Source organism: Neopsephotus bourkii, unplaced genomic scaffold (genome assembly GCF_033783945.1).
Source record: "Neopsephotus bourkii isolate Nb327-2 ecotype Australia unplaced genomic scaffold, CSIRO-AGI_Nbou_v1 NB_638, whole genome shotgun sequence".
In the NCBI taxonomy this organism is placed as follows: Eukaryota; Metazoa; Chordata; class Aves; order Psittaciformes; family Psittacidae; genus Neopsephotus; species Neopsephotus bourkii.
Window position 1 is genome coordinate 475012 of NW_026901137.1, and position 15820 is coordinate 490831.

Genomic DNA, 15820 nt, shown 5'->3' on the forward strand with positions numbered 1-15820 from the left:
TTTCTTTACTGTTCCAAGACAGTATCAAAACTGCAACATGAAAAATAAGGTGAAAAAATAAGCTGAAAAAACGAGTTGATCAGACACTGATCCAGGCTACTTTTTGTTTCCTAGATGATATAATTTCCTGGTAGATGCTATACAAGTTATATGTATTTTACCCTTTAAAAAAAGGGAACAATATAGCATAATTTCAGAAAAGTATTACAAATAATATAGCACAAGTAATTTCAGAAATATATCGTCTTAATTATGGCTGTTTTGGGAGGACATGTCTTCTTGTTTCAAGTAATGCCTGCTCAAGGACAGAGAGAACAACGTACTGATCCAGGAAAGGAAAGAAAAAACACCAAAGCTAAGATTTGAAGGAGTTTTGGTGGAAAGAGGAAAAATAGAGAATATTTACAAGTAACTGCAACCCTACTTTGCCAGCTTCTTTGTAACTTTATGATAATAAAATTTTGCTGAAAACTTGCAGTACTCTGTATTTCTTTGAGCTATCTATTTTAAGCCTGTTAGTTTAATAAAGCTTTTATAAAATATTATGATAATGAAGAACCATCAAAAGAGATTTATTAGGCAGAGTGCATGAAATGAGTTTCAAAGAGGAAGAAAATTTGCTTTTATGAAAATATATTTATGTGCCGCTACTGAAAGCACAGGGTACTCAATGGCTAGTGATTTTAAAAGCAGTCATTACACCATCACAGCAAAGTAGGGTTTTCTGCCTTACATCATACAGGTTCAGGTCATGAAGCCAGAAGTTCACATCCCCATTTAACCAACAGCATATCTAAATGTGTTGCAGAAACCCACTATCCATCTGACCACAGGTTTCTGCAAGTGGGAGATGTGTCGACAGGAAAATGAGAAAGTGGCCCAAAAAGAAAGAAAGCAGTGCACATGTTGCAAGTCTCATCTGAGTTTCTAGCATATTCTGAAAAAAACTATTGCAACTAATTTCAGGCTTCTGTGGAAAAACTAAAACTAAAAATATAAATTCAAATTAAATAATAAAAGCCCACCTAAAAGCACATTACTGCATGTGAACTCCAGTTATCTTTTGGCTGCTGTGGACAACCATAATTTAAAGAAAATTAAGGAATATGCAGAAACAGTCAATGTGAATAGCATTTTCTCTTACAGAAGACATCATCAACACCACATGTACAGAAGCATCTGTTTCTTGTTTCAAGGGTGTTTTTAAAGATGAGGAGGGTCTATGTAACCAAATATGCATTACTTGAAATATTTAATACATATTCCTTGAAAATCTCATATACAAATTTGCATGAGGAAAGAAATAATTTTAATGCAGTTTGGATTTCTCCTACACTGAAAGTAAATTCCTATAATTACTTCAGAAATAATATAAAAGATTGCAGTCTTAGTCAAGATATTTGATGAGTAGAAACGAATGGGTTGTATTAAATAATGTATTATACCTACTTGTGTTTACATTCATGTTTAACATTTTATTGTACTCTTCTCTATATTCCTATTCTTAAGTAAGTGAGAGGACAAAAAGACTTTTGCTAGACCACTTAGAAACTTTTTTTCTCTTGTCGAAGATATTAAGCAGTATTTACATACCTTACTGATTCATAAGAAAGTTTTTCTTATTTTTGGAATAAGACATAGGCTCCTACATCACTCAAGGATTTTGAAAATATTACTCTTTCTAAATGTATTACCATGAATTAAAGGACATGAGCTATAGCAAAAGCTATTTGCTTTGATGAATTATATTCATCATTTAAAGAAATATTTTTTCTTGCTTTCTGACATGTAAGGAATTAAGATAAACAAAGCCACACCTTACACTGTGGTCATGCATTATGCCAACAGCCTGACCAGCAACTGAACTTTCATCTCTTACCATCTTCTCCTTAAATCATTCTAATGCTTTCTTTCATGATCTGAGAGGGTATTTGACAGGAGTTAGCAGTTATTATATAATATTTGCAATGTGTGTACTTGGTCTTCCTCTCAAATTGTAATTACCTTCACTTTATTATTTAACAAAAACCTGAAATTACTAAATAGTCACAGTTTAATTTATTTTTTGCCCCAACTGCCAGAGCAGAATTTGCTACATGGTAAAACTAATCATTCTGACCTTGAAAAAGTCTGTTTCATTTCAAAGAGTGATCTATTTCCCGTAGTTATTTTCACTTTAATACCAGCTAGGGTATGAAAGAGAAAGGGAAAATGAAAAATTGCACAACCAGCTAAAGTCTAGACAGTGACGCTAAAAAGACTATATTAGGAAATTATTAATAATACTTATTTGCTGTCAGTAAGCAACTCAGGCTTTGATAGAGGGAAAGGAAATGCTTCTCTGAAGAAATAATATGTATGAAGGTTCATTAATTTATACTGCTAACTCTGTATAACTTAACTTAGTATATGATGCAGTTTTGCCTGTCTGGTGATCATAACACTCATTCTCAGTCTATCACAGTTGGCCTGTACTTCTCTTTATATTCCTATTTTGAAGTTTCTATTCATGAGGGTTATGAGTGCAAATGTTATCCTGTTGCATAGTGATAGTTATTCAAACTGTAGAGGGTACTTATCATCAGCAAGGAATCATTTGGTTATTTAGAAATGCGCTTTACTTTACTTTACTAAGCCAGGGCACTGAATTTTATAGAATTGCTCACACCAGTATCTTAGTATTAGATACAGGGCATGGGAAAGTGTGGAAGGAAATGCTGTCCTCTCCACACACTTTGATGTAAAGTGAGGACAAAATATACAACATATGTGATGCTCAGGTGAAGCTGACACGCTTATTATCATAAGCACTGAATAACAGTCTCAGATGAAGGGAAAGGGAAGAGATTTGCAAATAAAAAGCAAAAGTTCAAGGAATTCTGCATGTGACCTGAAGGCAAATTTCATCAAATAAGAGTCCAAAAACTGACATCAAAAATATTTGGAGATTTTCTGTCATAAAAATCTCTGTCCAAAAAATCTTATACTAAGATCTCCATCCAATTTAAAATTACTAAACAGCTACTGAATGTTCAACATTCAAATACTCTAAGTACAGCTCTGTGAAATGTCACAGCAGAATCTGAAAACAAATTAAGCAAAGTAAAGACCCTTTCTCAAATGGAAGGCTCAGTTTGGAAATATTGCTAAGACTTATCAAAACTTTTCACAAAACTCAGAAAATCTAGGGCTACCATTACTGCAAGCCTACATGAAACAGCATGCAAAACCCAGCAAACCATAACTACTACATACAACAGGGTACCTTTGAAGTAAATCTGATGTACTGCCTGTTAAGTTCAGAGGTGTAGATAGCATTAGCAACCATGCAAGTCCTCTGTGGGAAGGGTTTTGCTCCATGCTTCAAAATTAGTATCTTAATCTATGTTCCTCTTAAAGAACGAGAAGAATGAATAATGACATTTTAAATTAGGAAGATAATCTTTAGGTCTTGGTGTTGTGTTGGAGAAGCATATTTAAAACACTGGGAAATCTATTCATTAAAGTCTGGACATTCTGGGCTTTTTAAAGAAGTACTGAAAGATTAAAAGACCTTGAAAAATGAAGTTGAAATTATCACGAAAAAGCACTAAGAGAATAAAAAAGATTTAGCACTGCATACAGATCTATTAATCTATAAAATATACTTCATAATTTAAACAAATGGATCATAATTTTGTTCATTATGCCTTCTTGAAATAGCAAAAAGTCCTTTTAAAAGAGAAGATGGAGAAAAAGAAGACTCAGTTTCTTCATACTGCCCCAGTAAGCCCCGTAGTTCACAGTTAGGAAGCCATCAAGAAAGAAAAACTTCTTTCCCAGATATGAGTTAAATCTTTCTATAACAAGGAAATTAAATATCTTTTATTTTTTCTTTTTTCAGTTGACTCATATTTCAAGCCCATTGCTGTAAATTCCTGCTAAATCTAAATCTCTACACTTTATAAATATTTTTGAATAAGAAAATGGTAGGACCTGTGTTTTGTGTGAGCTTGCATGGCTTTTGGAATGAGGAGTGGCAGTGATTTCTGAATCCATTTCAGAAACTTATGGCTTAATTTATTCCCTCCATGTATTCCATTATAATTTTTTAAGTTGCCACATCTGTACATATGACACGATTATGTGTGTAATCCCATAATTTACCATTTTTATGAGCAGACAGCAGAAGAAAAGAGTATTGATATAGTAAGCTCTATCACAGCCAAGGGAATATTTCCACATTTCTCCTGACTCTGGCAAGATTTTACAAGGGTTCACAGAATTGCCAGCAGCTCTACTCTCTTCACAGTAAGCACTGCACATCATACAAATAATAAAGCAGCAAATTGCACTGAACAGTACTACTAGTGACGCACCTGCTCCATGGAGATATTTTTGTAAATGACTGTCTGATTCCACTCAGGATTCAAGCTTTTCTGTATGTACTTAGTTCTCCGCTTGTACTCGGCACTGAATTTGAACAAAGGAAGGAAACATTACATTAGTGATCTTGTGTTTCTTTCAGTTCTAATGCAACAAAAAAAGCACCCACAAAAAAAAAAAAAAAGAGAAAAACAATAATTGCATCTCCCTTTCAGCAGCAACTCAGGGTTGGAAGAGGACAATGACAGCCTTTGGGTTTTGGGGGCTTCATTTAGTAGTTTTTCCCAACATAGTCTTTTAAAACACCTTCTCACTCTTTAGGTGGCTAGCTTTGCCTACAACTGTTTCAGTTTAAAGCATCAGTCAGCACATACACATATGCTTTGTTCTTGCATTGTAGATGTTGGCGTTTGATTATAAATTGAAGTGATAATGCATTGATTTCTTTGCCAAGACCATTCTCCTATTAGTACTTCAAAAGTAGTGTGAATCAATTATATTTATAGGTTGCTGTCTCTAATTACGGGAGCTCCATCTCACAAGAATGCTTAATGAATGCCAGAGGGCAACTAATATCCTGATAATGATAGAAACACTAATTTCTTATTGATCCTGCTCTCTGTATGTATCTCTAACTGTACTGGAAGCATACACAGAAGTGTATCAAGCTCCTGACTGTTTTTACCAATAGCCAAGAATAAAAAGTTTGGCTGCATGATCTGTTTTTAAAAAGAATTGGTAGTGCTTTCTATGGTACTTCGCATTTCTTGAGTACGGAGGAAGCAATACGCTAACCTTTAACAGAATATAAATTCATCTAACTCTCTAAGCTTTGATGTCAGATTTGCTTTCCATTACAGTTTTACTTTAAGATAAATTTTAATGGACACCTTGAAAGAGCTGGGTAAGAGAACATCAGAAGCTTTTAATACTTTAAAAAAACAAGGTAAAGAAACTCTTTTTGCCAGTCTGCGAGATATCTGCCCTTTGTCTTTTGTTCAAAACCACCATACGTTAAAAGACCCATGTGCTATACTTATTAATAAATTAAATGTGCCCAGGACTGTTCACCAGCACTAAGGCCAAATAGCACAGAATGACCTCTATCTGCCCTCTTTTGTGGATCTCCTACATTAATTTTTGGTGGTGTGCTGTTCCTCTGATTCTTACTTCTGACTTTTGATTGAACTGTGTTTTGGTTCATATTGTGACATGGTCTCACAGCTAATATACTACATTTGCCTCATATGAGATTAACTCAGAAGATGCACTCCAGGGACTCATTTAATCAAACAGTCACTAACGGTGTGCCATGCATGGTACCAGATTTGAGCAGACCTGAATTAAGGTTATGTGAAAGACACATATTTTTACTGACACATATATATCGATGTTAGGTTATCAGAACCAGCAATTTCACCCTACAGACTCAATTCAACTGTGCAGTGGTGCCGTCCAATTACTCTGGAGTGTCTAGTGGCCTTATTCTCCAAAAAGGGGTGGCCATAGCCAACCTGTCTATGATAATAATACCCTTTAATGACAGGGACTTGCAGCTATTTTTGCTCTTACATTGTGCTATAGTCATTCAATGCAGCTCCATTTATTTTCTCGCAAAACATGCCATCCACTGTTTTCCAGTTTCTTGAAAAATGTGAAAGGCATTGGGACTCATGAAACAAAGTATCTGCCTACTGCTGCTTATGAGAAGAAAGCAGCAACTCTCCACAGTTCAATCTGTTCTGTCAGCCATGGCATACAATGGTGCATTATTGAAGGAAAAAGTAAAAAAGGAGATTTATTTTTTTATATTGTGTGTCAGTAAGAAAAGGATGAATTAAAAACTAGGGAGATCAAGGGCATATGAAGAAGAAACTCTCAAGAAGTTATTAATTTGCATATCTTGGAAGGAAGGCTGAAATACAAAATCTGAATCCTTTTAGAAACTAAATTTTGATGGCAAATCCTATTCAATAATGAACTTTTCCCACTTTTCCCTTCTTTTCTCACTCTGCTCTGAGACAAGTGTCCCCATCATTCAAAGCGTTAATGAGATTTGACTGACCCATATGGAGACATAGGACATGGGCAAGTGACAGCTGGACTGGCAGCATCTGTCTCTCTTGACTCACAGTACTCCTCAAATGAATGTCTACTCAAATCAACTAATGAAATACTAACTTATCCAAACTCCTCGTACACTCAGAGCAACTCAGTTCTTACCTTAACTAAGCCAGGACAGTATTACACAGATAGGGTCTGCCTAAATATATGATCTACTGTTTTTAAGTAACTGATAATCTTTCATCTTTGAAGAAAGCAGGAAAGGATCTTTTGTGCACTCAGCCACGAAAACAGCACCAAGACATTCCTTTTCCTTTCATGGATTTCCTTTTGCACTATTATAACTTCATCACCCTTTCAAAGTTTCTGATTCTTTTCAGAAATAGGTGAGAAGGTGATTCATGCAGTGTTGGGTTTCAGAGCTGGCAGTGACAGAAGGTAAATGTGTTGTTAACACTGTAATTCTAAAGTATTTCCACTGAGTTCTATAAAATATCTGTATCTAAACTGGCAAGCTTGGCGTTAGCCCACATTAATGTTAACATATGGTCAGGATCTGTTGCAGAGAGAAGCAGGAGACCTTGACCACTTCTAAGGAGGTGCTCATGCAGGCTGAGCTGGATGGCAGCTGAAGATTTCTAACTCTCTGAAGGGAAGGAACTGGGAAATACATTAAGTTCATACCACTGATGCACTTTCAACCCAAGTTTGCGATTAACAGATGGACATGCTTTCATAAAATGTATTCATTAAACCAGTCAATACCTGGTATGGAATGTATGAAATAATTTGCATTTGAAATTCACAGAGCATGCCAAGTGAAAATATGCAAACTGCATTACTCTTTTCTTTATCATTTCTCTATGCTTCCTTATTTATAGTTTATTAATACATAATGCAAGTGAAAGTACAATTAAAATGTATAATAGAGTAACAATATAAAGTGTGGCATTTAAACATTCATTAAATAATCTGTTTCATGAAGAAACAGACATGATAGAGAAGATCTGTTTATTGAAATTAATCTACTGACTTGGTTGGTCAGGTTTCTACTTTTAAATATATAGCTTAGGGTGAGTTACTATTCTTATGTATTTAGCCTGGGCTGATATTAGCATATATTGAGAATGAAATTTTGCTTTATGTTTCCAATTCCTGGATAAACAAAGCATTAGTAATTTCAATAACTAAAAATTCAACTTTGCTTAACCATAAATAACCATTTATGCATTGAAGCATCTTTAAAGCCAGGTGGGCAATTAGATAAGAATTATACCTGGATTTAATGTCTATACACTGCGCAAGTTATATAGAGAAAAATATTCAATTTTCTGAACTGTGCCTGTTTATCTTGGTAGTAGCATCTTTCAAAATCTTGATACAAGTTCACAGCTAATTATAACTTTCAGTGAGAATGAATTTTTAGATATCTCTGAATTAAAATCTTTTAGAGTTTGAAAGAAAGATTGTCATCAGAGTTTGGCCCCAGAATATTACTGCATCAAGGAGCATTAATGACTTGTTTCTAGTTCCTCCTGACTTGTTCATTACAGAATGAACAGCAAAACCAATGCTGCAATTGCATGCCACCAGAATTCAATAGAAATCTATAGCTCAATGCACAGGCTTATTGCATAATGCATGCATACAAAAATGAAAGAAGAAAATTAGAACATAGTACACTCTACCTTGCATTTTGGACAACCATGACTTGTCTGCATACCCAGCATTTACAGAGTTAGGAACACAGAGGAAGCAGTGTGAAAGACAATGAGAACAAAGATTAAAGAAAACATGTGAAAATGGGTAGTTCCTAGTATCAGAATCAAGGAAAATAGAGGCATTAGTAAGGATAAGAAGTTTAGCATGGACTGAACTACAGATAAAAGGTATTCAGTAGCAATTCAGGTTTCTGCTTTCATAAAAAAAGAAGTTGGGCACTTCCGAGCAGTTCTTCATTTCTGTTATTCCCTAAAGCCCCAATCTACATGCAAAACCATAACAATGCCGTGTTTTAAAACAATGAAACCAAACAAAACAAAAATCCAAATTCTTCATAACTTGGCAGCAAGTGTAAACCTATACTCAGACCTGGCTTAGACCTCCACAGGGTGAACATCTCTCTAGTTCCAAGTCTTACTTATAGATTAACAAATTTACTTGTAAGAATTCCCAGTAAGATTAATTTGATAAATATTTCACAAGACTCTTAAATGCATTAAAAAGCCCCTCAAGTCTTAGGACCTGTTCGCGTTATATTCAGTAATAGTTTTTGGGCCCAGTGTCACTGAACAATATTGAATGCTGTATAGCTAGAATTAGATCTACAAAAGAATACATATGCCTTTAATTGTACCATTCACGCACTTCTAGTGGTGCTTGTCCATATTCCAAAATGCTGTACTGTGACCTGAGTATCTACTTTCTTGTTACTTTGAATAGAACAGAAATACACTTTTAGTTGCATGGTCCTAGCCTAAGTGTCTTTAAGGATGAGTAAGTTTACACAGGCAGAAAAGTTTGCAGGAATTTGTCTTTGCAATCTGAAATCTTATCCATCACCTTAGTTTATGTAGTACATCTACAGTGTCACTGGAATCAACAAGATTGTAATCATATATACTTATGCGTATGTACGACATTCTGCAACCTCAGGGCACAAAAAAAGAGTTATAATATTGCTGATACAGAAACATATCTTTGAAAGGAAATACTAATGAAATATTTGTAATTACAGAATCTAAAAAAGCAATGAACTTTGTATAGTCTAGATACTTGATACAAGATTATGAGAATTGCTAAAAAAACATATTAGCACTTAAAGTCATAAAAAAGCCACGTGGAATGAGTGTTTTCTGCCTAGTATTTCTCACCTTTGATATATACTGCAACCTCTAATTTATCTGAGATACTGTATTGTACATTCTGTAAATCTGTCCCAAGTGTCTTCAGCTGAAGCAACCATTCCATGTTAAATATAACATGTAGCTTTCTATGTTGCAGATACTATTACATGTATTTAGTACATTTCAGGTGTGTGCTGTTCTTTTAATACGTATTTTTTAATATATTAGAATTTTTAAATGGAAACCTGGGGAAAAAACCTAACAAACAAACAAAAACTCCTATGGGTATTATTATGAACTCTCTGAGGTCATTAGGAAAGAATGAACATTTTCCTAGGAATAGCATCTGGCTCTCTACTAAAACTGTACCATTTTTCCTGGTGTTGCCCCTGGATTTTCTATAGTAATAACTCTCAGTTCTGTTTATTAGTAACAAGTAACAAAGTCACATTAAAAGAAAGTTCAAGTTAAAACTTCTCCTACACTTACCCTCTCCCTGGAAGAAGATAAACTTTAACAAAGGGATCTGAATAGCCGTTGTTGTCTCTGGGAGCAAGGTTTCTTGCCTGAAGGATGTGGATGATAAGGTTGCCAAGGTGTTTGTCATAGTTGATTTGAAGCTAGAAAATTGCAATAAGCACAGTAAGTTTGTTATTTTTATTTCCTAAATGATTCAATAACTCCCCTAAATCCTTTAATGAAAGTTTTAAACCTTTAATGTGGCAGGAAACAAACACATTTTAGATGGTTTTGGTTTTCTCTCTCCTGACTAGAATTAGATGCTAGATTATTATGTTGGATCTTGAAACAAATTTTACTTTCAAAGCCTGCCAGTATTGGTTAAAAAAAAAACAAATAAAACAAAAAACCATGAAAATAAAACTCAACCTAACCTACCAAAAAAAAAAAAAAAAAAAGAACCCCAGCCATATAGATCTATTTCGATCAGGAAAAAGCAGACCAAATTTGAACCCTTGATATGTTTCTGAGCAATAGCCGCTTATTAAGTAGGAATTGCATGAATTCTGACTGCCTGAAGCTCAACCCCAGGAATGATATTATGATACTATGGAAAGATCCTTAGTGCTAGTACAAGAGAGAGAGAGATGGATTATTTAAGAAAAAAAAAATCTATAGGAAATTATAGGCTTCATTTATTCTGCTGCTCCCAGTTCCATTGTTTCAAAAAGCTAGAGTAAAGGCATTTTACATAAGAGAGAAACACAAATTGTAATTGCATGGAAATAAATACATTGCACCGTGAGAAACCCACAGCAGTCTTTGCTTAAATCTAAACAGTCTGGCTTAAATGTTGACCAAAATATGTGATGAAAAATTAAAGATTAGAATGAATTTTACTGGTTTTAGCCCCTTCAGGAGCAGCAGCATTTTCTATTTTTCTCTTTGCATTTCACAAGCCAGCATTAATAACACAGGCAAAAATCAAGCACAGAGTTAATGAGCGACATTTAATGACTTAAATGAGTGACATTTCAAGGTGTTGGACTTGAATAAGAAATAAGGTAATGGAGATTGTTTCCTGTGGATTTATTAATCATAAAAGTGCAGCCAGTAGCAACAACAATTTACATAGCAAAAACTACCACATATTTACCTGAATCTCTCCAGTGATCGGATGGGAAGCAGACTTCGCAGTTTCTGTGGGCTGCCAGATTAAAATATGTAAACAAATACATAGTCATGTACTCTCATAATCATACTCTCAAATATACTTGTACTGGACAGAATAGAGTTTCAAAGTTTTTCAGTAGGTATTGTTTATACTGTGGTATCACCACAGATTTCTAAAACCCATTTAACTGTCTCCAATTTGTATGCTCAAAACTAATGGTCATCATATTACAACAGCGCTTAAAGTCCAGCCCAGCCATTTTGATCATCCTTCATACAAGTACAGAATAAGACAACTTGAATAGCAAAGTCTTTACAGTCTGAGCAGACTGATCTCACAGGGAGACATGGGAAGAAAAAGACAGCATTAATCCTGTCTAACAAATGTGAATGTCGCAAAGAGAAAGCAAATACCACGCCAAGTACAACACAGCCATATTTCTATTGAAAAACAAAAGTTGCAGCAGTTTAAATTGAGTCTCCGTGCAAGCATGTAGAAAGAGTGGAAGGAGTGATAATGAAACTGAGTGATGTGCATACGTGGATTTAATAATTGCTTTATTCTGTGTTTTCTGATAATCAATTCAGTTACATCAGTTTATCTTCAAATTCCTCCACACTTTCTATGACATGAAATTTAAATTTTCTGTCCTTCCCATTTCAGTGCTGTATAGTAGTGCATGTGCCTCTCTGTCACTGTTCTGTATCACTGAGCTTCTCTAGATTGCTGACAAAAGCAATAAAATTCTCAGTGTCTTTTTATTTCCCCATTCCTTCTCTTCCTTTTTTTAGTAGTTTGAAAATAATATCACCATTTGCTTCAAATCCTGAACTCTAAACAATGCTGTTTTGTTAAATGATGGTGTCCTTGAGCCGCCCTGGATCTACCTCTAATCTGAAAGCCATCAGCCAAGTAAGAAAGCTCCCAGGTCAGTAGCAAGATTTGAATATTTTTGCATACTCTCCACATCTGTTTCCTTTGTTGATGGAGCAGAAAACAAGGGATGCAAACAAGGACAAACTTATCTGGAAGTCATATTTTCCTGTTTCCAGATGTCACCAGTATCCTGGCATCCTATTCTATCTAATTCTAATTAGGATTTCTTTCACTTTCTGAGAAGACTAAAACCCCTCTGCCTTTTTTGTGCTGTCCTGTCCTCCAATAAAACCCTTACAGATATTCTCAGGAAGCTGGACATGAATTCTTTAAATTAGGTCAATGCAGAGCTCATGTCTCCCAAACTAGAGCATAAAGTTAAGGTGATGCACTACCTTTTTCAGGTTTGTAATGAAGAAACTTCCCCTCACTCACTTAGATCTGCAGACCAGGACTAACCAGGAAAATCCCGGCCAAACACTAGAGCAATGAAAACATGGGATAAAAGTTTAAGCCTGCCAGTTATACAGGCATATTCATTGTCGTGTTGCCTTAGTTTTTGTTTGTTTTACATGCTTTACCTTCCTCTAGATGTGTTTCTTTATGAACACAAGCTTTTTCAGGAAAAAAAAAAAACAACAACCCAATGTTGTTTTTTTTGGAAATCTGTGTCCCTCTTAAAAATAATTCTCCTGGGAATTTTTTAAATCAGCTTTTCTTGGTACCTTACAATGCTTTTAAAGAAGTGTAATGCCTCTAACTCATCAATATTCATAACTCATTCAATATTCATAACATGTTCTGAATCTTAGATTGGTAGCAAACTACTCCTAAAACTTGCTTGTTCTTTTTCAGAATATTCAAAGAGAGAATTTCACTCCTTTTGCCAAAGACAGGGCCTACCTAAGCACTGAGTCATAGAATTGTTTTGGTTGGAAGGCACCTTAAAGATCATTCAGTTCCAAATCCCTGCCACAGGCACAGACACCTTCCACTAGACCAGGTTTCTCAAAGCCCCATTCAACCCGACCTTGAACACTGCCAGGGATGGGGCAGCCACACCTTCTCTGGGCAACCCATTCCAGTGCCTCATCACCCTCACAGTAACTAACTTCTTCCCTATATCTAACCTGAACTCACCCTGTTTCAGATTGAGCCCGTTACCACTTCTCCTACCACTACAGCCCCTAATGAAGAGTCCCTCTCCAGCATCCTCGTAGGCCCTTTTCAGATGCTGGAAGGCTGCTATGAGCCCCATGCAGACTTTTAAGGCAAGGCTTTAAATGACTTAGATTTCTCACACTTTACCTCTATAAATGGATTTTAATATACTTTAATAGTTCTGACCTCAGTCTATACTACCACTGACAATGCTACAAAATACCATGGAGTTAGCTGTGTTGCAGTTACAAAATCCCTGCTGAATAATCTAAATACTCTAGTTTCTTAGAAGTTTGTGTGGGAACTTGCTAAGATGGTTAAAGTGGAGTTCATTTTAGCTACTATGCTTTCATATACTTGTCTGTAAACAGAAATGTGATTTTTTTTTTCTGTATCATTGTTAAACCTCTGTATTGGTTTGCAACTTCGCATATTAAATATTTTGTTTTCTCTCTGATGTCAGCTGGTTTAAAACTGACCATGAAGAAATACCCAAATTTATCAAAGAATCCTGAATAACTTAGGCTGAAAGAGACCTCTCGAGGTCATCTGGTCTAACTCCCATCTCAGAGCTGGTCCAACTTTGAAGCTGGATTTGGATTGAAAGGCAGAGATGCAAATAAGTACCTATCTTTATCGGTGCCTCAGTGAAGATTAATTTGAAAAGGACAAGTTTTTCACTGCTGACTTCTCTAGGAGCTAAAATATCTGAGGATTTAGAAAAACAACCCATTTTTCAAGATACAATTAAATGTTTCTATAGGGCATTTATATCTTAGATGTAATCTGCACCGTAGAATGATCATGCATTTACATTACAGAAGAAAAAGGTCTTCATAGGATACAGTCAGCTCAAGGCTCCCAAAAGGTTAAACCTCTCCTGTTATGGCTTATCTAATTTCACACTAATTTCTCTTGATATTCCCTGCATGCACTCACACACCCTATGTAAGAAGAGCTTGTGCTTTGTCATGCTGTCACACCTGCTGGAGGAGATTCTCATTGCCTTTATGTGAAACTTGCTAATGCCAAGTTCTAATGCTATGCACTATCACTCTCTGGAGAAAGCATTAAATTTGAGATAATTGGCACTGCAGAATATCAAAGAGGCTCCTGTGACTTTTCTGGTGTGTATATTCTATACAAAAAGCTTTTAAAAAAGAATTACTTGCTAAAAATAAGAACAGTAGCAACCCAAGATCTAGGCAGTTTGGATATTTAGTCTGTCATGACACTTTTGCAAGCCTGCATCCTGCCTAGAAATGCTGTCAGCCCAAGGCAAAGAGTTATTTCAGAAAGGATGAGCAGTAGCCTTGTCTTCTAACAGAGCTCAACACCATTATAAACTTGGCCTGCAGGCAATGAACAGAAATTATGCAAATCAACAAGAGCTATGGTTGTTATGAAAGAAATGCCCCTCAACATGATTTTCAGAAATAAGCGAAGAATGTTTTAAATATTTACCTGATTAGTTTTGACTTTTGAATCCCCTACATAAAGGCATTAGTTTTCATAATTTTTTATTTCATCTTTATGAGCCTCCAGCTGAATTTTCACAAAAGATTACTAAATCCTCTGTGAAGCAGGAAATGAAATTTATGCTTCTAACTTTAGGTGACCTGCTACAGTGCCAAAGCTGGGAACCCAGTCTTCTCATGTGGACAGAGAGAGGCTCCTCTGCAGCGCACATCAAGGATTTATGGATATCCATGCACTATGCTGTGAATTCAGGAGTGTGATTCATCTAATCAGGTGGAAGGGGGTTTCAGTGTAGATAGTGGCATCTGCACTAATAGCCCTGCCCTCTCCTTCCATGCAGTGCACGCACTTTGTTGGCAGGTTTCACCCAGTTTCATCAATTGTACTTCAGAAGTGCATTGTTCTTGCTGGTAAACATAAATCATGTAGCAAACCGGTTCATATGGAGATGCACACAATATCCAGAGTAAGGTGTGATGAAACCAGCTATTTACCTGACAATTAGGCAATTCTGTCATGTCCCTGAAGTGCAGTAAATTCTGACATATGGATTTAACTTTTGCATCATAGACCTGAATTAGTTCTTTAAAAGTCTGTTGGAATTATGGCAAGACAGAACTACTATCCAAAACAAACTGATCAATTTACAGTATTTACAGTATAGCTACTATTTACAGTACTTGCTAAATTGCTGTATGAAAGAGATTTTTGTGTATTTTTGTGTTTCTTCTCACATGAAAGTTACGCAAGCATTTTAAGGAGCTACCTGAAATGAGCAGGCACTGTTTGCTGATTTTGGTCAGTACAGCACCTAACATGTTTGTAGTTCATATCACAGTCATAGCTTCAACAGCACAAAACCACAAACATACCAATAATGCAGTAGGAACCTGACAGTGCCAAGGAGTAGTAAAGATACAGAGAAATAAATATGTAGGAAGCACCTTGTTTGCAATGAGAAGCTTTGCTTCCAACAGTAAAATAGTGAGAAGCTGGGTATTCAGGACAGCCATCAGCTCTAGTGATCTGGCAAATTGCTTAAGCAAATGCAGTTTTCACAGGAATGATTTGCACTTCAGGTGTTAAGTTTTTTGACACAAAATGCAGAACTGTGACAGATGACTTTCTGATCTAGTTTTCAGTTTCAACTGTGAAAAAATGTTACTAAATTCCCACTCCGCCTTTTCTACATGGTCAGGAGGGTGCGCAAGGAGAAAGAAGTTCAGCTGAGAAATGGGCAGGACGTGGCAAAGAAAATGAGAACTTACACTTAACAAGTTCACAGGAATGAGATAGTGACAAAACACATTTTGATGGTGAATCTATTCTTCACTCTTTCCCTGGCTTTCAGAGAAATGCTTGGTATTCCCATGACTATTCATAGCTCATAACACTT

The 15820-nt window shown here is 35.7% G+C and overlaps 1 protein-coding gene and 1 long non-coding RNA gene across 8 annotated transcripts in view; one reads left to right on the plus strand and one right to left on the minus strand.

Moving 5' to 3' along the window:
* The window catches only part of PCLO (piccolo presynaptic cytomatrix protein), a 362414-nt gene that overhangs the window by 72379 nt on the left and 274215 nt on the right, over window positions 1-15820 (minus strand). For 5 of the 7 annotated variants that reach the window (XM_061352212.1, XM_061352215.1, XM_061352214.1 and 2 more), the window contains exons 14-17: window positions 10891-10941; window positions 9765-9895; window positions 8118-8144; window positions 4359-4452 (exon numbers count right to left, since the gene is read on the minus strand). In XM_061352212.1, coding sequence (XP_061208196.1) covers window positions 4359-4452; window positions 8118-8144; window positions 9765-9895; window positions 10891-10941 — 303 coding nt within the window. The remainder of the gene's footprint in view (window positions 1-4358; window positions 4453-8117; window positions 8145-9764; window positions 9896-10890; window positions 10942-15820) is intronic. The other 2 variants (XM_061352216.1, XM_061352213.1) reach the window with 1 other exon arrangement.
* LOC133211656 (uncharacterized) overlaps window positions 1-15820 on the plus strand; it is a 90828-nt gene that overhangs the window by 49311 nt on the left and 25697 nt on the right. The window lies entirely within an intron of this gene.